The sequence below is a fragment of the Oryzias latipes genome, chromosome 17, assembly GCF_053564925.1.
Source record: "Oryzias latipes strain Hd-rR chromosome 17, Olatipes_Hd-rR_3.1".
NCBI lineage: Eukaryota > Metazoa > Chordata > Actinopteri > Beloniformes > Adrianichthyidae > Oryzias > Oryzias latipes.
The window spans coordinates 13,628,010-13,651,963 of record NC_136253.1 but is presented as its reverse complement, the minus strand read 5'-3'; the positions used below and the strand labels follow the sequence as shown (position 1 = coordinate 13,651,963).

Here is a 23,954-nt window from a genome sequence, read left to right as displayed (position 1 = left end):
TAGGACGAGTTTTCGTTTGAATACCTTACTAAAGGTGCTTTTTTTTGAAAATTCAAGATGGCCGCCTCTTCCCAAGGTCAAAGGTCAACGAAACTTCTTTGGTAGTTGTAGAATCGTGCTAGTGGCATGTATGTGCAATTTCGTGAAGATCGCTCAAACAAAAGTATCGTTTTCCCATATTGTGAAAAAACACAAAAATCGCCATTTCTCTGAGTTCGCCACAAAATGGCCGCCAAGCCGTAGGTCGTATGGCCATCCCATAATGATTTCATAACTTCTTTGGGATATTTCCAACACGCGTGTTTTGGTTTCGTACCTGTATTTCAAAATATTTTTTTTTGGCCCCATAAGCGATTTTCGGCCCATTCATTTTTTTTACGGGAACGCTCGCCGTGATGTCATCGACTTCGGGGGGTTGACGTTTTCTTTGCCGAAAATTCATTTTCAATTTATCCTAGGTGTGTGCCAATTTTGGTGAGTTTTCGGGTATGTGGCGGGGGTCAAATTTGAGCTCAAAGGCGCAGATAGAAAGCGGAATAATAATTAAAGCCGCAAGCGGCGTTGTATGGCCCGCAGGCGCTACCCGCCCCTTCCCTCGCTGCCCACCTCTACGCACCATTCGCTCCCAGCCCCCGCCTCTACGTCCCACCCGCCCTCGCTTCCCACGTCTACGCACCACCCGCCCTCGCTCCCTGGTTCTACGCACCCCCCCCCCCTCCTTCCCTGCCTCTACACCCCACCCGCCCCTGCTGCCCTGGTGTAGGCACCACCAGTGCTCTCACCACCCACCGTTAACCAGACCCCTCTTGCTAAGCAGCCACTTCATACCCCTGACCCCCCCCTTCTCTTCCTGTAAGTCTGATTGCATGTGCATGTGATATAAGTGAAGTCCAGGGTGAGCCTTAGCCCAACAGTAGCCAGACTCTTGCAGCTCTGTGTCCCCACAAAGGATCAAACTGGTGAAGGATATGAATGGCTGGATATAAACTTGACTTTCTAGGTTAAACATCCTCAGCAGGTCACATTTTTCTTGTGTTGTTGCACTGTAAACTTGGTAGCTCCTTAGTATGAAAGTATGAAGAGTTTGTTTGAATTTATGAACCCATTTTTCAGTATGTGTTACTGTCCAGCAGTGAAAGTTTTCACATATTTGACAAGAATGTGTCTTTGAGTCAAAGCTTTTTAAATGAAGGGCCAGAACTTGAGTGAAGAGATGAATGCATGAATCTTCCATTCAGATAACAGTTCATTTGACTATAGCTCATAGAATCAATGTTATTTTAGGTCTTATGCTAATATGTGAAAACAGACATGAAAAACACCTGTTCATTTCTCCATTGTGAAGAGACTTTTATTTCTGCAACACAGTTATTTATAAGATTTTTACTTTCATGACTGACACAATCTGAAACCACTATGAACAAAAAAGCCTTGTAAACACAAACGTCAGTGTGAATGTATGTGTGTGTGTGATTGTGAGGATGTGCAGACTTCTGTCTTGCTGGTCCTTGGAGGAGCATGAAGAGTCCATCAGCGTCTTCATCACTGCAGCTTCTGCTTTCCATCAACTGATGTAGAAAAGAGAACTCCCTTTAGAACAAAGCAGGAATTTTATCTGTTCAATGAGTTTACATCAGGGTTCCTGGAAGTTTCTTCTAGTTCAATTGAAGACTTTTTGAGACCTTTTTAGAAAATTCAGACCAATGTCTCAGCCTGTTTCCCAGGACCTCTGACAAAGAAAAGGAAATCCTGCAGTGTCCCATCAGAAAATTCTTAAACAAACAAAACCACAGCACTTGTGAAAGAGGAAGAAAATCCACTTGGGGGGTCAACAGCATGTTTGTAGTCCAGCCAGGGGTCTAACCTGGGTACCACCTCCATGTTGTATGATGTCATCACGACCAGCTCATATCACCGTCGTCATTTCTTCATGTCAGGTGAGTCTTCATGTCAGGTGAGTTTGCAAACTAATTTTCTGCATTTATAACCTTTAACAGTTGGTCACTGTAAGCTGTAGAGTTACTTTAAAGCTATACCAAACCGTGAGTCACCAGAGAGGCAGAGGTCAGCGGTTTATAATCACTATTTATATTGAACTGCTATTAGCATGCCGTGTAGCATTAGCAAGTTCGCCCGAGCAAAGATCACACACATTGATTCTAGTTAAAATGCATTCGCTTTTCTTGTATTTGTGTGGTCTGTTTCTACTAACTGCAACGCTGACTGTTTTTGGTAAATACATAAGAGCATTTGTAACGTTGGGAGCTTTTTAAATTATAAATAATTTAAAATATAGTGGTGAAATAAGTCCCATTTTTTAAAATGACTTCTCTCATTTTTGCTTCCAAGATTAGTTGTAAAATGATCCAACAGAAACAGTGATGTTAGTTTACTGCTCAATTAACCAGAAAGTTGACAAAAAACCTTTAGAGCTCAACATTCATGATTATTCAATATTATTTCTTTCTTTCAATGTTATGGTTTATTCATATACTTATTATTTGTTGGTTTGTATTTCTTGTTTAAAAAATTATAATCGATTATTTTAGATGCATTGTTTTAATTTTCATACATCCGGTTCAAAGACAAACACCAGCATAACATTTAACTGCTAAGAAATGTGGTTTGATCTGTGAATTGTTGATCTTGGTTCCTGAATTGAATCAGATATTTGTTTCTATGTGTTGATTACCAGCTACCAGAAACTAACTGGATTCACCTTCAGTTAACACAATTTCCAATTGAACAAACATTGTCTAGAAATGACTTAAAATGAGTGTAGTGATGTATAGATGTGGGGCTTTCTGCTCTTTCTTCAGGGAAGTGCAGGTGGACTGTGTCTGTGTCTAGTAACTTCAATGGTTCTGGGTGCTGAGCAACATTCACCTTTAAATGACAGCTATTAAGTCCTCCAAAGACAATGGAAGTCATTTTTATAGCAAATTGTTTTACAGAAGCATGTGTCAGTGGTTCAGGACATGAAGCTGGATCCTGCTCACATGTTGAGACTTTATCTGAATATTCCATCATATTTCACTGACCTGAAATCTCTGGATGTGTCTGCTGAGCTCCTCATCAAACGCACAGCTGAGTCTGAGCTGACTGATCAGAAGATTCAGACTGAAGAAACTTCCTTTGTAAAATTGATAGATGTTACATTTGTTCTTTAATTTCCTGACATAAAGCTGAAACTGATTGAACAAAGGATATAAAAATAAGATTTTTCCTGAATCAGAAAATCCAACTTTAGGTTCAAAGTACATTTTGGGGCTTCTTTTAAATACCTAATGTAATTCTAACATCCTTGTTGTGTTTTTTAGCAGGACTCAGTGACAGAAAAATGTTTAGACACACCTGAAATGTGTGTATTTGATAAATGTGTTTGTCTTTTCCAGTCATCATGAACCTGCAGCTGCTGGATTCTCTCAGTCGACTTTTCCAGAGTGAGGATGCAGGATTTGAACAATTGGTCTAGACGCTACACACAGACGTTCAGCTCCATCCAGGACCCACAGTCAGCACCATCCTCAGCAAACATTGTTCCAGCTCCAGAGGACAGGTACACTCTGCTGTTCTCTGTTCATTGATAGGAAATGATATTTGGAGGAGATTTTTGTTTTTCATGATGTGTGTTTCTGTCTCTAAGAATCTTCAAAGGGGGGGGGGGGGGGGTGAGGAGGCTCCATCTGCCAGGTGCTGCACTTTGGACTGCATCCCTTCCTCTTCCAACACGGTCCATGAAGACATGGAGGACAGAGTCTGTGGGATGACCTGGACTGACCTGCACAGAGTCTGAACTGGATGGACGACACTTCAGTTCATGTGAGTCAAGGCAGGTGAGCGTATACTTTTGGTACTATAGTGTACATGTGAGTACATCACAGAGGTGCTCTGCAAAGTTCCTAAGCAGCTGGGGGGAGATAAATTCTGATCCTGCTGCTTCCCTGCTCTTCAGTGGCCTGGAGTGAGAAACCTGATGTGGTTTATTGCTGCATGAAGGTCTCTGTGGATGTTTTCTTTTCTAAAGTTCTGTCCTTGTTCTGAGCAGAACAAAGGAGCAGGATCTTCCAGAAATAATTTTAATATTTTATTTACAAGTATTTACAAATACATTTATATTAACAGATATATTTAAAAATTTACATATTTATTCGCTCATGAATAAAATAGAAATAATTTATTTTGATCCACAATTATAATTCGCTATGTTCACTCTGAGTGTAGTACATTTTTTTTGTCCACTAGATGATGCCAAGAGTGGTGGACAAAATAGTTGGTACTCCTCAGTTAAAGAAAGTCCCCAATGCTCACTGAAATGACTTGAAACGTTCAAAAGTAACAATAAATAAAACATTTTTGAAAGTTAAATAATCACAATCAGCCATTACTTTTGAGTTGTTGATTAACAGAATTAAAAAAAAAAAAAACTAATGAAATAGGGCCAAGAGACCAAGCTTTCTGACACTATGCAGCACATTTCTACCCGGAATGCCTTGATAATCTGGAGATTTAATTTGACCTTGCTCAACTTCCAGACTCCCTGTGCCAGATGCAGCAAAGCAGCCCCAAAACAGAACTGAGCCTCCTCCATGTTTCACAGTAGGGACAATGTTCTTTTGGTTGTATGCTTTATTTTTGAGTCTACCAACATAGAGCTGATGTTTCTTACCAAAAAGCTCCAGTTTGGTCTCATCTGTCCAAAGGACATATTCCCAGAAGCTTTGTGGTTTGTTAACATGCATTTTTGCTAATTCCAGTCTGGCTTTTGTATGATTTCCTTTCAACAGTGGTGTCCTCCTTGGTCGTCTCCTATGAAGTCCACTCTGGTTGAAAGAACCACGAATGGTGCGATCTGACACTGATGTACTTTGATCTAGGAGTTTACTTTTGATGTCTTTAGAGCAGTGTTTTTCAACCAGTGTGCCGCGGCACACTAGTGTGCCGTGGGAGATGGTCAAGTGTGCCGTGGAAAATTTCCCTCATTAACTGATCTAAAAACATTTCCCCTCTCCAGGAAATCAGCTCTTTGTTCATCCAAACAGGCCCTGATAAAACACTGAGTAGTTAGGAATATGAAAGATCATAAAATACTTTTTTCTTTGTGTTTATTTGATTCTATTAAAGACATTTTGATAAGAATTACGGTAACGCGATTTAGCTGCAGCTATAACTGTTTTCTGAAAAGTCCCGCAGCTTTTACTGTCTCCACGACTCCACCAATCATTCTTAAAGGCTAAATCACATGTCATCAGTCTGACCAATCAGAAGTGTTTAAAGTCTTGACTTCCTTGTTCCGATTCTTCTCATAAAGTCTCTCAGTTCCAACAAAAACACCAGCTAAAGCTCGTCTTTAGCGGTGCAGCTTTCCACAGAATCCGGTATCAGACCGTGGAACAAATGAACAAAACAATGAAGCTCAGAGACGCGAGTCTTTCTGCTGTTCTCGCAGTATTCACACTACATCTCCCATGATGCATTGGCTTAAAGGGACAGCGCCTCAGCGTACAATGAGTCGTTCTTGTTACACGTGTTGAAACCACAACGAACATACCGTTTGTATGTAACTTAACTTTTATTACATCTTTTAGAAAAAACATCTGCAACTTCCTGCTTTTTCTGCCACAATTATCACAAAAATGCACGTCAGATTGCGGGGGGGGGGGGGGGGGGGTAGATCAAAACAGACTGAGTTTCTGCTTTTTTGTTTTGGGATACTGGTGTGCCGCGGGATTTTTGTCAAGGTTAAAGTGTGCCGTGGCTCCGAAGAGGTTGAACAAAACTGCTTTAGAGGTTGTTCTAGGTCAGGGGTATTCAATTAAAATTCAAAAAGTTCCAATTACTAAAATTTTCTCCCAGCAAAGGTCCGGATCTTATGTTGTCACTTAACATAATGTACCTTCATGTTAATAAAATCAATAACGCACATACATTTCTATATAATTTATTGTTACATTTCAACTGTTTTCAAAGTAATATGCTTTTATCATACCGAAAAGTCTGAACTTGAATGGCACTTGAATGGAAAACAACACTGAAATTATTCTGAATAAAATAAATAAAAGTGCAAACACAGCTTTGAGCAGCCTGAACTTAGGGCCTATTTCAAGTAATGTAAAACAGTCAGAATCTTTTGAATAAAATAAAAGTGCTTTTAATCTTTAAGAAAAAAATTTAAAAAGACATTTGAGCGCCCACCTTTTTAAAACATGAACTACATTTCAAATAAAATAACACAGGAAGCTTTTCAAGTAAAATAGAACAGGGCAGAATTTACTGAATAAAAAAGTGCAGAACTTTGAGCAGCTCCCCTTTTCATCTCTCCTTCCAAACTTTCCTTACTCCCTTTCAATCTATTTTTCCTAGTGAGAGAAATGGGCATGTAACTGTCCTGCCAGCAGTTTCTGCAGCCGCATTAAAGCACTCCTTTACAACTGTCACATCGCTGAATGCTTTCTTGTGTTGCGCCAAAATCCACGCGATCTTTAACGAACATTTGCACGTTGCTGCCCGGTAAATGCATGCATGATGACACGAGCAGACCTGTCATCCTGTGCTTTCAATTCCATGATTTGACTTGCCCTCACTCACTACGGACTTCTGCGCGTACATTTCCTCAAACGACCCGTGTTTGGTCTCATAGTGACGCTTAACGTTGCCACTTTGATTAACGCCACATTTTCACAGCATATGAGACACAAAGGTTTAGAACTGGCTGCAGGCAGAATAAACATGTATTTGTCCGTCCATTCATCTTTAAAAGTTCGGTTTTCAGCACTACTTTTCTCATTTTTGAGCAAGCCGTTTTCTCTCATCTCCTCTCTATCTCTCTCTCAAACTCGCCGTTGCTGAAAGGTAAACAATCGATTTGATTGGCTTGGCTATTGATGACGCTCCTGTCACAATTACTAGATTAGTTGCGCATGAACAAATTATTAATATTTTTTTCAATATCAAATCCGGTCCGGGCAGAGTCGTCACTCGGTCCGGACTCGGACCGCGGTCCGCCATTTGACGATGCCCGTTCTAGGTTCTTTGGATACAGTTACAACTATCCGTCTCCTCAGTTTGTCATCAATGTTCCTCTTCCATCGTCCAGTGAGGTTGGCTACTGTCCCGTGGGTCTTAAACTTCTGAATAATATGTGCCACTGTTGTCACAGGAACTTCAAGCTGCTTAGAGATGCGGAGCAGATGTCGCCTGTGACGTCTGCACTGGAAAATACGACTCGCCCTGAAGTCCTGTCTGACCTGCTTTGCTCCTTCCTGTGAGGAACACCTTCAGCCTCATTTGAAAGCAGCTGCATTGAAGAAACACAAGCTGGTGGGACCCTCCAAGAACCTGCAGGAGAACTTCTGCTCCTCCAGTCATGATGAGGTGATGAGGATGTTCTGTCACACTGATCACAATCTGTTCTCTCTGCTCTGTGGAAGAACATAACACTGTCTCATCTCACAGCTGCTTCAACAGCAGGTGGAGGAGAGTCTGGAGGTCTTCACTGAGATTATCCGTCTCATCCAGAAGAGAAGAGGTGAAGTGAAGAACAGGATCAGATTCCAACAGCTAACTGAAGTGAGGCGGGTCAAAGGTCTTCAGAAGGAGCTGGAGCAGGACATGACTGAGCTGATGAGGAGATGCTGTGAGCGTCAGCAGAGACGGGATAGAAAAGCAATTATCTGTCACTGAAACCTGTGTTCTTTATGATATGAATAAATCAAGTTAACGTGGTATTCTGTCATTTTCTCACTGAGTGAAGATGCTTGAATGCTTCCCATAACCTACAATGATTGACATGTAACACTCACAAAAGCTCATCTAGCTTACATACTGATGTGGTAGCAATTTTAACTTTTTTAAGAATTCAAACAACTTTATGTGTGTGAACATGTTAAAAAAATCATGTTAGGCCAGAATTAAAGAAAACCATCAGTCTTTAAAGGAGAAATGGAGCAGTTCAAACCTCATTGAATGTGGACAGGTGGGTATTTCTTTTTTCTGATGAGATAAAGATGCTTTGTACTTAAAAATAGGCTACCAAATTTCAGGGGAACAAATGTAACCAAAAAAAATCTATAATCATTTTTAAATACAAAGGTGTTTTTTTTATTTAAATTGAAAATAGTAATCAGGTTTTAGGGGGGGGGGGGGGGACATTGATACAGACATGCTCATAAGTCATCACCAATAAAAAAAACTGCTATCTGCTAACAAAGTATGATTAAAAAAAACATCTTGTCCATTCACAAAGGTGTATTTTATGTCAAATTAGTTTGTATTGCCTAGAAATGTCACAAAAGAGTCATTTATAAAAAATACATTATATATTAAACGTTTTTATTCCACCAGGGAGCCGCCATTTTGTGAAGCTGCTGTGTTAGACAAATTTTGAAAGGAATTAAATAAATGCTGATACTATTTTATATAAAAGCATTGTCACTGTTGTAATTCACAGATTCACTCTTTTTTTCTGTAAACAGTAAGTAATGCTGAGTCGGTGCTTAAAACGTTGTGAATAATAAAGTATTATGATTTTGTAGTTGCAAAAGTCCTACAAATGGTTTTGCCCGTTTTCTATCCAATCACGTAAAAAAATTGGGGTGTGGCTGTCTGTGATTGGTCCAAGCTGGTAGAACCTTCTGGAACGGTGGTGAATTCGTCCCTTTTCACACGGGACTTCTGAGTGATCGGACGTGTCTGTCAGAGCTCTGTGAGAAAAGGTTTTCCTTGGTTTCTGTATCCAGAGGATCGGCTGATTTTCGCCAGAGAAGCATCTCTACTGCCTGTTACTTCGACCAAAAGAGGATTTAACTCCATCTTTTCCCCCAGAGTTTTTATTCTCCACCCATCCCCCCGTTTTTTCTTTTCTACTCTCTCTTGTAGGACTCCATTTTTTTGCCCCGGCCCACTTTTTAGGACGAGAAGGTAAGCGTTTTATAAATATCTCAGACGTATTTGAGAGTAAAATGCTTGTGCTTTATATTTCTGCTGTTGTAAAAAAGAGTGTTGCATTTTAGTAGTCACTTTGTTTGCTGTGTGTCGAAGTTTAGCCGAACTTCAAAGCATTGCCGTTTTAAGCTAGCTAACTAGCGTTAGCAAGCCAGAACATTGAAAGACCCAAATTTAAAAGTATTTGAGTAAAATGCTTGGTTTATTTTTCTGCTGTTGTGAAGATGAGTGTTGCATTTGTGTAATTTTATCGGTGACTTTGCCTCGTGTTGAAGTTAGCTTAACTTCAAAAGGATAACATTTTGAAGCTAGCTAGCTAGCGCGTTAGCTAGCTAGTCCAGACCCAAACTTGAAAGTATTTGAGAGTAAAATGCTTGATTTATTTTTCTGCTGTTGTAAATATAAAACATGAGTGTTGCATTTGTGTGATTTTTATCAGTGACCTTGCCTCGTGTTGAAGTTATCTTAACATCAAGTGGATGTTTTTTCTGAAGCAAGCTAGTTTGTGTTAGCTTTGTCAGTATGGAATTACCCAAAGTTAAAGTATTGAGAGCAAAATGCTCGTGTTTCATATTTTTGCTGTTGTGAGTGTTGCATTTGTGTAATTTATTAGTGGCTTAGCTTCGACTTGGCTTTAGCTTTAACTTCAGAGGACAGTCGGTGTGTTTGATGTTGCCGGAATGGGGTGTGTGTGTGTGTGTGTGTGTGTGTGTGGGGGGGGGGGTGTCGGTCGGTGTTCACTCATCTGTTAATGCGGTTTGCTGCTTTATTGCTGTGGCATTGTCTAATTTTATTGTTATTGCTTGGTGATTTTATATATATTTTACTGTTATTCAATTCAGTGCTGATTGTATTGCTTTCATTCAGTTTAGAACTAAAAATGTCTTAAAATGCATTAAAAGTTGCATTTAAAAAACAATCTAACTGCACATGAAAAAATTCAGCTATGTTCTAAATATTTTGTCAAAGAGGTAAATCATTTATTGAACGTTCTTTTGTTAAGTCATGAGAGTTTATTAAAACATATGACATTTTTAAATTGGGGTATTTATTTTGTGTTTAAAATGTTCCAAGTTCACATAGATTTGTAAGATCATTACAAATAGAACCTGCTAGGATTCTTTTTTTTTTTTTTTTTGTTCATTTTACCTGAAATGTGACACACACTGGGTTACATTTGCATGTAGGTAGATGCTATTATGTATTAGTTACTGTCTTCGCAGTGACTGTTACTGTGGACTCCTGGATGTTGTGATTGATAATGTTATTTGGTAGATTTAATTTGAATGCTGTGATTTTTAGTGTGAATTTACCTATGGATAGTTTGGGCTTGCTGGTGCAGCTGGTTTCTTCTAATCTAAATGATCACTCATGGAGCTGCATGTTGTTTTGATGCAAGTTTGTGAGCTTGTGTAACCTGAGCCAAATGATGAAGTTGAATTTAGTCAGATCTGTGGATTTATGGCTGAGGATCTCCTGAAACTGTAAAGTTTATCTGCTGGCTTGATGCGAAATTAAAGGCCTGTTTGTGATCTTTGTATCCTCTGGAGGAAAATATTGGTAAAAAGTTAGATTTTCTTTAAGATCTGTTTGTTAAAACAAAAAAGATTTAAAGCACATTATTTCATTCTGTAGAAGTGTTTTGGAAAATATTAATAGAAGTAATGAATAAAGAACTGATGGCTCACCAAAATAGACTTCATATATGTAGCAGAAGAAGCCATTTTGAACTAGTAATGTTACTTTTCAAAGGGTATCTTATTAAAAACAGGTGTGCTTTTCTCCAAAGGGTAAAAAACCTCTGGAAAAAATATGCTTTCTAGTATTTCAACTATTTTTTTTTTTAAATGAAATGACAGTTCAGATAAAAATCTTAATTGTAATAAATGTAACTTGCAGCTGCAGTCAGAAGTCAGACGGGGTTTTCTGCTGCAAACATTTTGAACATGCTGGTTGCTGCACTAAATCAGTTTTCCTGACATGAAAGAGGCCTGTTAATGCACCTGGCTGATTTTTGTTTTTATTATTTTGTCGTTTTGGTCATTTCCTGCTGCTTGGCCAGATTTATCTTATTCCTGGGCTGACTGTCCATGTGAATTTTAGCATGTCCTGCTTCTGCTGCTGCAGTGGTCAGCAAAAAGTTATATTTTCTTTAAGATCTGTTTTTTAAAACAAAAAAGATATATAGCACACTATTTCATTCTGTGTTTTGGAATCGATTAATAGAAATACTGAATAAGACTGACTGCTCATCAACAGTGGCAACTATTTTTGCTTGCTGTAAATCTTTTTCTAAAGTTTATTCTGAAAGTAACATACAATGCTTTTTAAACGTACTGCTATTTATATTGTCAAGGAAAATTAGTTTTAATGTATATTGGACAAAATGATCTTATATTATAAAAGTACTGGTTGTGCTAAAAGTGTTTTTTGTGTCTTTTTGTGTGTTTATGATCTTTGTGTAGATGCCACGGGGCAAGGACCACCGCAGAGCCCGTGCCAGGAACTTCGCGCCCATGGACCTGGGACCGACTGGCCATCCAAGCCCGAGTGCTCAGAGTTCACGTAAGTAACTGAGATTTTTTTTCTCTCTCCATTATTGCATCAGTTTTATTCTGCTCCCTAATCTTTTATGAATTGATGCACGTGTATGTGCTGTTGGCTAAAAAGAGAACACACCCTAACGTGTTGTGTTTCCCAGGCTCCGGCACTGGGTTTAGGCACCCCGTGCGAAGATGGCCAGTGTCTTCTGCCACCGGGAAGAGCCACAAGTGCCTTGTGCCGCCAGAGTCTCCCGGGGAGAAGGTAAAGTACCTGTGACTGACTGTTACCCAGTGTAAGTTATGGCTATGACAACAACTGCATGTGTTCCAGTTCGTCCTGGTGGTAGGAGACTCCCACCTTCGCGCCCTGGTGGACGGGATCGTCCGGATGCCTGGGGGTGGGGGCATGACCTTCGGGTTCATGTCCACCCCTGGCGCCAGTGCAACCGAGCTGTACAAAGAGGTAAGGCACGCAAACATTCCACGTACCCCCGATCTTGTGTGTCTTCTCGCCCCCAGCAACAACCTGACGGCCAGCCGGACGCTCCCCGAGGCAGCTGTGGACTTCAGGCGGCTCCTGGCTCTGCTCCAGTCCAAGTGGTCCAAGGTAAGTGTGTTTTCATCGTTGCACGTTGAAGAGAAGCAGAGGGGGATGCAGCAGCAGAAAGTGTAATTACTGAAGCTGGTTTGTGTGTTTGTGGGATTGTTTTACCAGCTCTTCGTCCTGGACTTCCCGCCTCGCCTGACTGTGGCCCCGGACCTGCAGACGTTCCTCCGCCAGGACTTCAACCGAGTGGCGGCGCAGATGGGTATAACATCATGTCCTTGTTGGTTGTCATGTAGATGATTGTCTGGGGGAACAGTTCACTAACTTTCATTCCTGTGCAGGCATTAAGTACCTGTCTGTTGCTGAGCACTTCAGCTTGGACCACTTGGCGCTGTGGGCCCGCGATGGGGTAGGTTGATGGTTCTGGTTGTTTTTGATGCAGACAGCTATTCTCAGTACAATAAGGCTCAAATAAAAGCTCTTGGGGTTTTCTTGTTTTTTTTGTGTCTCTCAGGTCCACCTGAGTGACGATGGAGGGATGGTCCTTCTGGCTTCCCTGCTGTGGAACTACTCTGCTCTGCAGCTGGTGGAGCCAGAGGTCCAGGCGCCTCCTCCTGCGTCGCCCCAGCCTGCCGTGCGGCGAGTCACTCCTAAGGTGGTTGTGAGGGAGCACCCTGTGTCCCCTCCTCCAACCAACCCTTTTGAGTGGGCTTGCAAGGTAGGGAAGGCAAAGGTAAGCGTCAGCTCATTTCATACAAATGAAATGATTTTTCCTGGTTTAAACTTGTCCATGTGTTCAAGGTGAATCCAGCTTCCTGAAAGCCAGACCAGAAGTGGCGTGTGCAGAGCAGGTCTGTGGTCCATGGAAGAGGCTAGTTTAAGTGTCTAAATAGTTTTCTCTTTCTTTCTCACTCTCTACAGAAAGCCAGTCCTTCGGGTGCAGACCGCTCTCCTCTGGCATCCTGGCACGGGCGGGGATTGGAGCAGGTGAGTTGCAGGAAAAATAAAACTGCAGTGTGTGTGTTGTGTCCACATGATAACATTTCTGTGTTTTCTATTCCACAGGCTGCTCCTCTCCCGGTGTCGCCCGTGCGCTTCAGCCCTGCTATTCTGGATCTGATGGACAAATTTTACCCGTCAGATCTGGACTGTGCTGGAGCTGCTGCGCCTGTTCCCGCTGGGAACAAGGTAACTGTTTTGTCTTGATGCTCAGAGTTCAGAATAGCTTTATAACTGCTCTTAAATACCTTTTTTTCTGGTGTTTGTCATTATTCCTCAGACGTCTCGTGCTAGACGTCGCCGGAGGGCTGTGGCTGCATCCCAGAGGGCTGCCCCCAGGCCCCAGGTAAGAAGACGACACATTTCAGTGTTATGTGTTGCAGAGGTCAAAATAGATTTTTAAAGTGAGATATTTAATGGTGTGTATTTCTGTGTTCTTTTGTTTTTCACTAAGGCGGAGGTCCCTGAGCACGTGGAGGTGAAACCCCGGCCTTCACCTGCCAGGCGTGCCAGGAAGGAGAGGGTTCCGGCCCAGGTATAATGACTTTGTAGTTTCATTTAGTCAGAATGCTGCAGCACCTAGTTCATGGTAAAAGTGTGACATTAAATACATTTCATGTTTGTATGCAGGACCGTGTGGGGGTGACACCTAGGTCACCTACCAAGGATGTGACGGTGGAGCGGCCTGTGGACCAGGTGAGAGAAGAACAGAAAAAAGCTCAATATTGATAATGGTTTTTATTTATTTATAGTCATTTTAAGTTTGACATGTTTGTTTGTGTTCCTACTTAAGCTTTTGTTGTGTGCTCTTGTAGTAGCAGACATGATTCTTGGGCAAGTATGATCAAAATGCTTCCTAAGCCTTGTATCCTTTTAAAGTAATGTCTTTCTTTTCTCCTCTTTTCCTAAAGGACCAGCAGCAGCGTGGACGGCCTGCTGCAGGAGGTAAGAAGAGCAGCAAAGGTAAGAGCTGTTCTCCTTCCTGCATCTGCTGTGTGGTTCAGCCATGTTCAGATCCCATCATCTCGTTTGGTCCCTCTGAATGTAACAGTGAGGTGGTTCCTGCTCCTGCCAGTTGTAGTGTTGAGGCTGTGTCAGACTCTAGTTCAGTTGACATGGAGGTTGGTGTAACGTTTGGCTCCTCGGATGATGAGCTGGTAACCTCTGAGGTCCAGGAGCCTGGTCCTGTTCCTGCTGCTGGTACGTTAAAGTTCCCCAGCATCAGAGGATCGTTTCACCAGGGCAGTGAGCTGTTTGGGAGCAACAGTGGGCGGCAGTGCATGGCCATCTCTTTGGTGGCTGCTGCCAAGCACACTGTTAAAGGTGTGTTTCAGTGGGACAGTTGTGAGTTGGATTCTGTGCTGCTTGCTGGAGATCAGGTTTACTCGGACCTGCAGAGACAGAACAAAATCACTGACTCTGCAGGTTTTCTGAGAGCGACTGATCTTCCAAGTCAAGTAGTGGTAGATGGGGTTGAACTGTCCTGCTTTTTTGGGGAAGTTGTTAGTGGGGATGCTAAAATCAATTCGGGTGAGTTTGTTGATGTGGGTGCGTTGGTTCCCCTGAAGGAGGGGTTGGCTAGGATGACGGCAAAGTACAACACATGTCTGCTGACACTGTGTGAGAACACGTGTGCCGTCATTGCTGAGAATGGACGCTGGGCTATTGTAGACTCCCATTCTCGCAGTCCTGAAGGGATGAGGGTCCCTGATGGATCCAGTGTAGTTTTGTTTTTTGACTCTGTGGGTGAAGTTCACGACTACCTGCAGAGGTCAGTCGAGGGCATTGTCCTCACAGAGTTTGAAATGGTTGGTGTTGTTTTTTCTGCTTCCAATACATTTGACCCTTTCTTAGGGAGTCCTGCAGAAAGTAACTCCCTGAACCTCTGCAAAGAGAGCCTCTTCCATGACACTTCGTTAGATGTCAATGTAGAACCCCAAAAGACAGCAACAAAACGTAAAATGGATTCAAAAATTGATTTTGCAGGCCCTTCAAGTGAAAACTTAAAGAAAGTGAAATTAGATGATGTTGCTGTGGAGGAACAGAAAGTAATTTTTAGTGAGCCTGAGCAGGAAATTTTCTATTTTAACCCTTTAAATCGGCATGTCTGCCAGGCTCTGTGCTCAATGTTAAATATTGAGTTCCAAAATTTTAATGCCCCACCTGCTCCTCCCATTGGTTTGTTGGGGCCCCCCTGCACCAACGAAAAAATCATTGGAGATGGAAATTGTTACTTTAGGGCCATCTCTCAGGCTGTGAGCGGATCCCAAAACAGCCACAGAAAAATTCGCTTAGCCATCGTTAAACAATTGGAAACGAACCCCGATCTGTATAGCTGGGTAATTGGGCGTGAGTACTCCTCTGTGGCTGAGTACATAACCAAATCTAGGATGCGGTTTGTCGGTGTTTGGGCCACAGACGTCGAAATTCAAGCAACGGCTGATTTATTAGGAGTAAATGTTTTTGTATTGTTTGATGGCAGGTGGCTTCGGCACCAGAGCAGCGGTCAACAATTATCTGAAAACGCCATTTATATAGAAAATTGTGGTGGAACACATTTTGAGACTGTTGTGTGCGTTAAAGATCCACAACAGGACCGCTGTGCTGGTTGTTGTCCCTCTGCCAACAAACAACCAAAAACATATTACACGCGTTCACATGAAAAAGATGACATGAAGTCAACAAACGTAAAAAGTAATGTAATGATTGACAACAAGAGCCCTTCCAGAAAACTGAGTTCCAAATACTTTCTTTTCCAAAGAAGACGAAAAATGGCAAAAAAGTATCGAGGTAAAATTTATCGAGACTGTAAGAATGAAAGCTTCAGGCACACCATCCACAAGAAGTATTTAGATAATGCAAGTTACAGACAAAAGGTTAAAGCAATAAATAGGACACGACTAAAACTTAAATACATAGATAATGAGGATCATAGAAATATGTTAAAGTCAAAAGCAAAAACAATATATTCAGATACAATGGAGAAAGTTAAAACAAAGAGAAAAATTAAATATGCTGAGGATGCAGCACATCGGACCATGATGAAAGCTCTGAGCATACAAAAGTATAGGACAGATTTGGCGCACAGGACCATGATGAAAGCTCTGAACATACAAAAGTATAGGACAGATTTGGCGCACAGGACCATGATGAAAGCTCTGAGCATACAAAAGTATAGGACAGATTCGGCACACAGGACCAAAGTGAAAGCTTTGAGCATTGGCAAATATAAAAAAGATAATACACAAAAACTTAAATTAAAGACTGCAAATAAAAAGCGATACAGGGAAAATCCTGCATTTAGAAAGAGTGTTATAATTAATGTTCATCGAAAGAGGCAGTTGAATAAAAAGAAAGCGGAGAGTTTTCAGGAAGTCATGCAGGACTTCCTAAAAAAGGTGGAAAAGGGTCCAGAGTTTGTTTGCTGTGTGTGCAACAGACTTCTGTTTCATCACCAGGTTTTGCTGTGCGTCAGGGAGACGTACAGCAAATCTGCGAAGATGGCAGAGATTGCAGATGTGTGCATTAGTCAGGACTACCTGCACCGCTGCAACATGGACTGTGAGAGCCCATGTTTGTTTTTAGGGACGGCGAGGAGCGCTCTGTGGATTTGCCACTGCTGTGACTCCAAGTTAAAAAGAGGTCAGACCCCGCCTGAGTGGGTCGGTAATAACCTCGAGGTTTGTCCTGTCCCACCTGAGTTGGCTTGTTTAAATAGTTTAGAGCAGCATCTGATTGCACTGCATATACCTTTCATGAAGATGCTTGCTCTGCCTAAAGGTGGGCAGAATGGTGTTCACGGCCCAATCACGTGTGTTCCTGCCAACTTGGTGCAAACGACCAATGTGCTGCCTCGGTCTGACATGGAAGGGTCTCTGTTGCGCGTCAAATTAAAGCGTAAACTGACTTACAAAGGTCATTATGAGTATCAGTTTGTGGATACCATGCACATTAGGCGAGCCTTGCAGTATTTGAAACGCAACAATAAGTATTACAAAGACATAGAGTTTAATGAAGCTTGGCTCAATGACTTTTGTAAGGAAGAATTGGAAGAAGAAAATCGAAACGAACCAGAAAATCGGACGGACAAAAAAAATGAAAAACAGGATGAGGCCGATGATGGAGAAGATGAGCTTCTCCATGACAGACAGAATCACTGCATGTTCCAAGATTCTGCTCTGTTCCCAGTGGACATTGGCCAAGAAGTCTTGGACCAGTATTTTGAGGATATTTTGAATTTGGCCCCGGCGGAAGGAAATAATCCGGTCCGACTATTGACAAATCGCGAAAATGAAGCTAAATGTTTTCCTGTCATCTTTCCAGATGGTAAAAACGTTTACCATGAAAACAGAAGGTTCAAATTAACACTCTCGCGTTACTTCAACAACAGGATCCTCCATGCTGATGGTAGGTTTGCACAGAACGTCGAGTACATCTTCTTTGCACAGTACATGTCGGAGGTGGAGAAGGTTGTTTCGAGTGTGTCAGTGGCTCTCAGAAAAGAAAAATCAGGAAGTGCATCTGAAGGTGTAAGTGCCGATGCATGTACTGAGAAAACCCTGAAGAAGCTGCTGGAAGCAGATCAGGGCTTTTGTTTTCTCCGGCCTATTCGAGGCACTCCGGCATTCTGGCAGGCAACACAGAAGGACCTGTTGGCCTGTGTTCGTCAGCTGGGTATTCCAACGTGGTTCTGTTCTTTTTCTGCAGCCGACATGCGTTGGAAAAATCTCCTCGACACTGTCTTAAGACAGGAGGGGAGAACCCAGACAGCTGACCAGTTGGATTGGGCTGAAAGATGTGAATTGTTGCGCAGGAACAGTGTCACAGCGGCACGCATGTTTGACTTCCGATGGCACTGTTTCCTGAGGGTGGTCCTGATGTCTCCGGCTAATCCTATAGGGAAAATTGTGGATTTCTTTTATAGGATTGAGTTCCAGCAGCGTGGGTCCCCTCATGTGCACGTTTTGTTTTGGATTGAGGGGGCTCCACGGATAGGGAAAGAGTCAGAAGAGGAGGTTGCGGCGTTTATTGATAAATACATCACCTGCGAGATTCCTGATGATGATGAGGTGTTGAAAGAAATTGTTCTGGCTGTCCAGCAGCACTCTAGGAACCACACCAAGTCATGTAAGAAGGGGGGGACCAAATGTCGCTTCAACTTTCCAAAAACAGCATCCGGCCGCACATTTGTAATCGAAGACGAAAAGATTGTAAAATGCCCCAAATGTACAGACCCGAACGTTAAAGCCGGCGAAGTATCCAAATTAGAATGCATCTGCTGGAAGATTGACATGAAGAAGCAGATTGCTGCCGAGGCATTTGACTTTTTGACCGAAATTAATCGCGTTGTTAATGACGACAAATCAGAATTCGAAACCCTGGAGCAGATCTTTGAGTATTTCCAAATTGACCAGGAAATATACGAGAAACTGTTCAGGGCCTGCCATCGGAGAAGCCAGGTCGTCCTAAAAAGAAACAAATGAAATCTGGATCAACCCCTACAACAAGTCCCTGTTAAAATGTTGGAATGCAAACATGGACATTCAGTACATCGTTGATGCGTTCGCTTGCGTCGTGTACATCATCTCGTACATTTCAAAAGAAGAGCGCGAAATTGGCCTGTTGTTGCGAAACACCCAAAAAGAAGCGGAAAAGGGAAACACCAGTGCAAAAGAGACACTGAAGAAATTAGGCACCGTATATTTACATAATCGGCATGTGTCGGCTCAAGAAGCAGTGTATAGATTGGCTAATATGCACCTAAAAGAATGCTCCAGAAAAGTTGTGTTCATTCCAACCGGGGACAACATCATTAGGATGAGCAAACCGCTTGCTGTTCTGCAGCAGCAAGATGAGTCCGGGTCCCAGTGGATGCTAAACATCGTGGACCGGTACAAAAATAGGCCACACGATCAGGAATTTGACGACCTGTGCATTGCTACTTTCGCGTCCGAATATCGGCTATTGTCAAAAAACGAAAGCTCCAAAAATGCGATAGAGCTCCAAAATAATTGTGGTCTGGTCGTAAAACGCACACGCACCAAACCTGCAGTCGTCCGTTATGCGCGCTTCTCCGAGCACAAAAATCCGGAGCGGTTTCATTTGAGTATTCTCCAATTATTCCTCCCGTATCGCACGGACGACGACCTGAAACCGCAGGATTTCAAATTCTATCAGGATTATTATAAGAATGGTACAGTGCGTCTTCGTAGCGGTGAACACACTGTTGAAAGTGTTGTCGATCGTAACCGGGAGAAGTTCGAGCGTGAGGCTGATGCGTTAGAGCTGGCCCAGGCTGAGCTGACGGATGCAGAGTTTTTGGAGGCTGCATGGGACATTTTGGTCCCAGGGGCACAGTTGGAGCAGCGGGAGAGTGAGATGGAGCAGCGAGAGCAGCTGGTAGAGAGAGGGACAGAGGGTGAACATCAGGAGGACATTCCAGATCTGGATGTTCTCCGTGGAGAAGCTGCTCGACTGGAGAAGAGTCCCGGTCTCAGTAGGGAGGAGGGGCTGTTGCTCATCAGCTCTCTGAATGAGCTGCAGCTCTCCACCTTCCTACATGTCAGAGAGTGGTGTTTACGGAAGGTCTCAGGTCAGAACCCAGATCCTCTGCACATGTTTGTTACAGGCGGTGCAGGGACTGGAAAGAGCCACCTGATCAGAGCGATCCAGTACGAGGCTACGAGGTTGCTGTCACCTCTGTGTCTTCAGCCGGACGCCGTGTCGGTTCTGCTGACCGCCCCCACAGGGATTGCTGCCTACAGTCTGAAGGCAGCAACCATTCACACTACATTTGGAATCGGTACAGAATTCCGTCTGCCGTACTCTCCTTTGGGCGAGGAGAAACTTAATTCTATGCGCGTTAAGTACCACGATTTGCAGATTTTGATCATTGATGAGATTTCCATGGTGGACCACAGACTATTGATCTACATCCACGGCAGACTGCGACAAATTAAACAAACAGGTGACTTTTCCCCATTTGGAAAAGTGTCAATTATCGCTGTTGGAGATTTCTATCAGTTGCCTCCCGTTAAAGGGAAACCACTTTATGCAGAAAAATCTGAGCTAAATTTGTGGTCCATGTGCTTCAAAGTGGTTGAACTGACAGACATCGTCCGACAGAAAGACCAAGCATTTGCACAGATGTTAAACAGGCTTAGGACGCGTACAAAAGACACCAAATTGTTGCCCAGTGACGTGCAAATGCTGAAGCAGTGTGAAACGGGCGAGGACAGCACGGCTTTGCACATTTTCCCCACCAATGCCCAAGTGTTTCAACACAACTTGGAGCAGCTGAAAATTACATGTGAAAATTATTGTGAAATTGTTGCAGAAGACTTCATCCCGAGTAAAGAGACGGGTAAATTGCAACTGATGAGTGGGCATCACAAAAAAGTGAAGAACAGCTGTTTGGAAGAGAGGCTGTTATTGGGAGTCAACGCTCGAGTGATGCTATGCAAAAATTTAGACATCACAGATGGATTGGTAAATGGGGCATGCGGCATAGTCACCCACATTGAATCATACACAGAGGGGGGTTTTCCAAAACATGTTTATGTGAAATTTGATGATGAGGAAATTGGGAAAATAGCTCGGAGAGCGTGTGCCAAAGCTGACTTGCCTGGTTCCACTGCTATAGGGCCCGAGGAAGAGCGGGTGAGCCAAAAGGGGGGGATGAGGAGACAGTTCCCACTCAAGCTGGCATGGGCTTGTACCGTCCACAAGGTACAAGGCCTGACTGTGGACAAAGCTGTGGTCTCCTTTAACAAGATCTTTGCTGCTGGACAGGTATATGTTGCTGTGAGTCGGGTCAGGACCATAGAGGGGTTAATCATTCGGGATTTTAAGGAAAAGGCCATTTACTGCAATAAACATGCGAAGGCTGCTCTGGAGAAGATGCCCCCCCTCCTGAGTGATGAAAGAAGATTTGACCAGTCTTCTTTCAGAGTTTTCCTGCTGAATGTTCAGGGATTGTGCAGACATGTCTCCTATCTGGCCCACTGTACACAGCAGCTGCAGCCTAACTGCATTGCTGTGACAGAGACATGGCTGACCCCTAGCTCTGCCTTAGAAGCTGTCCAAATGGACGGCTTCAGTTTCCACAGCCGTCCGAGAGGGCTTTCCTACAGTGGAACCAACCCAGCATTAGTTGGCCTGAAGAGCCAGCAACATGGTGGTGTTGGAATCTACTGTACGGACGGAGGAGACTACCAAATTCTGGAGAAGCCAGACCTTAATTTAGAGTGTGTTGTTTACAGGAGTCTGGCTCTAAATTTAGTGTTAGCTGTAGTGTATCGGCCCCCCTCCTATCCTGTAGTGCTGTTTAGGTCCCACCTACAGGATTTAGTACTTTGGTTAGAAACTCAAAGTGAATCAGTAGTAGTGATGGGAGATTTTAATGAAGACATCCTGAAGTCCTCTTCCATTTTTAATCTGATGACTGACAGAGGCTTCAGGCAGCATGTCACTTCTCCCACAACAGAGAGGGGGGAAACCATCATAGATCATGTCTATGTTAAAACATCCAAATTCACTGTCAAGGCCGTGGTCAGTCAAATTTACTTCAGTGACCACGAGGGGATCCTCTGTTCATTTAGTGCATCCTAGAGGGGGGAGTTTTCTGCTAGAGACAGCCTGGTGTTTATTGTAGGGTGGGGTTTTGTCGTTCGATTTGGTGGAAAATTTGGAGGGAGGGGGGTCTAAACCCATCGTAGTAAATTGTCTGGTAAACAGTTTTTATAGCTTTCTTTGATATTAAATGGCATTTGTATTTTAAAAGGTAAGTGCTTGATTTTATTTTTATTTTTTTGTTCTCTTTTAATGCATGTGTTCATGTTCATTTTTGAAATGTACGGTTTCTTTTACTGTATTTCAACAAGCATGTGACACAAAAACATGTAATTTCTGATAGCTTTTTAAAGCAATTAGATTAACATTCACTGCTAGTGTGTTTGATCAATTGAAGTCGCATGCTGGTTGGAATACAGGTTTTGCTTCCATGTTCAGTCAAAAAAGCAAAAGGCACTGGTAGTTGGTACTCTGGCTTCAGCCAGACGGGGTTCAACTCCCTGCAGTGTCCTTGAAAATTCTTTGACTTTGACATGAAACATTAGAGTAAGTAATACAATATTATTCTAAATTTGTACAGATTGTTATATGTTGGTAAAGTATCTTTCAGATTTGATAAATATACCAATACTAAATGTATATCAACTTTTCATCAGGTTAGCGGATGACACAACAGTGGTTGTTGAGACCCACCACTGCATCTTAGAGACCACCTACAGAAGGGAGGTGAGCAGGCTGGCTCTGTGGTGCAAAGACAACAATCTCCACCTGAATGTGGAAAAGACAAAGGAGATGGTTATGGACTTCAGGAGCATTCAAGCATGCTATACTGATCATCAATGGTGCTGATGTGGAAAGGGGGAGATTCAAAGTTCCTCGGGGTGCGCATCTGCAAGAACGTGACTTGTAACCACAACACTGCATCACAAAAAAGCCCAACAATGCCTGTACTTACACCGCAAAATGAATAGGGCCAGAGCTCCTCCCCCCAACCCTCAGACCGTCTACAGGGGGGCCATTGAGAGCATCCTTACCAGCTGCATCACCGTGTGTTACGCGGCATGACAGAAGACTGCAGCACATTGTAAAACAGCTAAGAAAATCATCTGAGTCCCTCTCACTGCCCTCTGGGACATTTATCACTCCTGCCTCACCCGCAAAGCCATCAGGATTGCTGGGTACCCCTCACACCCATAACAGAAACACTTTAGACTGCTGCCATCAGGGAGGGGATTGCCAAGCCCAGAACCAGCAAACTCATTCATTCATTTTCTGTTCCGTTTTTCCGTTTCAGGGGTCACGGGGCTGCTGGAGCCTATCCCGGCCACTTATGGGCGAAGGCAGGGGATGCCCTGGACAGCTCGCCAGTCTGTCACAGGGTAGAATATCCACACATCCATTCACTCGCACCTAGGTACAATTTTTAGATTTGCCAATTAACCTATGAAGCATGTTTTTGGATGGTGGGAGGAAGCCGGAGATCCCGCAGAGAACCCATGCATACACGGGGAGAACATGCAAACTCCACACAGAAAGGACCCCCATTGATGTTCTGTTTCAGGTCCACCAGCTGGGACTTGAACTGAGGGCATTCTTGCTGTGAGGCAAGTGCGCTAACCACTGCGCCACAGTGCAGCCACCAGCAGATTCGCCGAGAGTTTATACACTGAAATAGTTTCACACCTGATTCAGAACATCATCTCCACCAAAGACTACCATCACCGACTCATGTACTTACTGTTCTTAGCAATGTTGTCAATCTAAACTTCACTATATTTTATTATTGTATAAGCTGATTGCACTGTGGGGCGAGAGGGAGGTAATTTCATCTGTACTGTATGTCATGTGTATTTCAGCCCATTTGACAATAAAGCTGACTTTGACTAAATGTGTTATTTTTTATTCAATTGGTTTCATTGGTTTTATGAAATTGGTGTCAGCCTGACACTTTTTTGTCCCTTAAGTTTCAGAAATGAGAAGTTAGCTGCTGCGGCTTTCCTGGAATTCTCTTTTCATGTGAAACGAGATTATGCAGCAGCTGAAAAATGCTTTAACTTCATATTCCAGAAAGGTTTAACCTGTCATCTGCTAATCCCTGGGCTCCAGAGTTCATGCACATTCATGTTAAAGACATAAGGGCTCTCTCAATTGAGCACGGAATTCATGATCCACCATGGAAAGTGAAAGCGGTGGGAAAAGTGTGGCATATTTCACAGAGGCGACATTGGAGGTCTTAGTGAATGCATATAAAGAATTCAAAACTGTATTTTCTACTAAAAGCAACATAGCTGAATCACTAAGGGAAAGAGGGTCAGCTTGGCCAAAAAAGAACAGAGTAAATGCATGAGTTC

General features: G+C 42.8%; 1 protein-coding gene and 1 long non-coding RNA gene across 4 annotated transcripts; both read left to right on the top strand.

Annotated features, from left to right (window-relative positions):
- The first annotated feature begins 1,939 nt into the window (after nucleotides 1-1,939).
- On the top strand, nucleotides 1,940-7,725 carry LOC144986705 (uncharacterized). Of its 3 annotated transcripts, XR_013650556.1 has the most exons (5): nucleotides 2,652-3,137; nucleotides 3,396-3,559; nucleotides 3,694-3,836; nucleotides 7,160-7,374; nucleotides 7,456-7,725. It is a non-coding gene; the product is annotated as an uncharacterized LOC144986705 (long non-coding RNA). The 3 variants fall into 3 exon arrangements; XR_013650557.1 differs by lacking the exon at nucleotides 2,652-3,137 and adding an exon at nucleotides 1,940-2,064 and having other exon boundaries at nucleotides 7,160-7,725; XR_013650555.1 differs by having other exon boundaries at nucleotides 2,645-3,137; nucleotides 7,160-7,725.
- Nucleotides 7,726-8,652: 927 nt separating this feature from the next.
- Nucleotides 8,653-22,056, top strand: LOC144986704 (uncharacterized). The gene is given in 14 exon segments (XM_078934479.1): nucleotides 8,653-8,919; nucleotides 11,409-11,508; nucleotides 11,645-11,748; nucleotides 11,818-12,093; nucleotides 12,202-12,295; nucleotides 12,375-12,442; nucleotides 12,548-12,766; nucleotides 12,955-13,020; nucleotides 13,099-13,221; nucleotides 13,313-13,378; nucleotides 13,487-13,567; nucleotides 13,663-13,728; nucleotides 13,944-18,508; nucleotides 18,510-22,056. Coding segments are annotated over 13 exon segments (8,961 nt in total). The 5' UTR covers nucleotides 8,653-8,919; the 3' UTR covers nucleotides 21,643-22,056.
- Nucleotides 22,057-23,954: the final 1,898 nt, after the last annotated feature.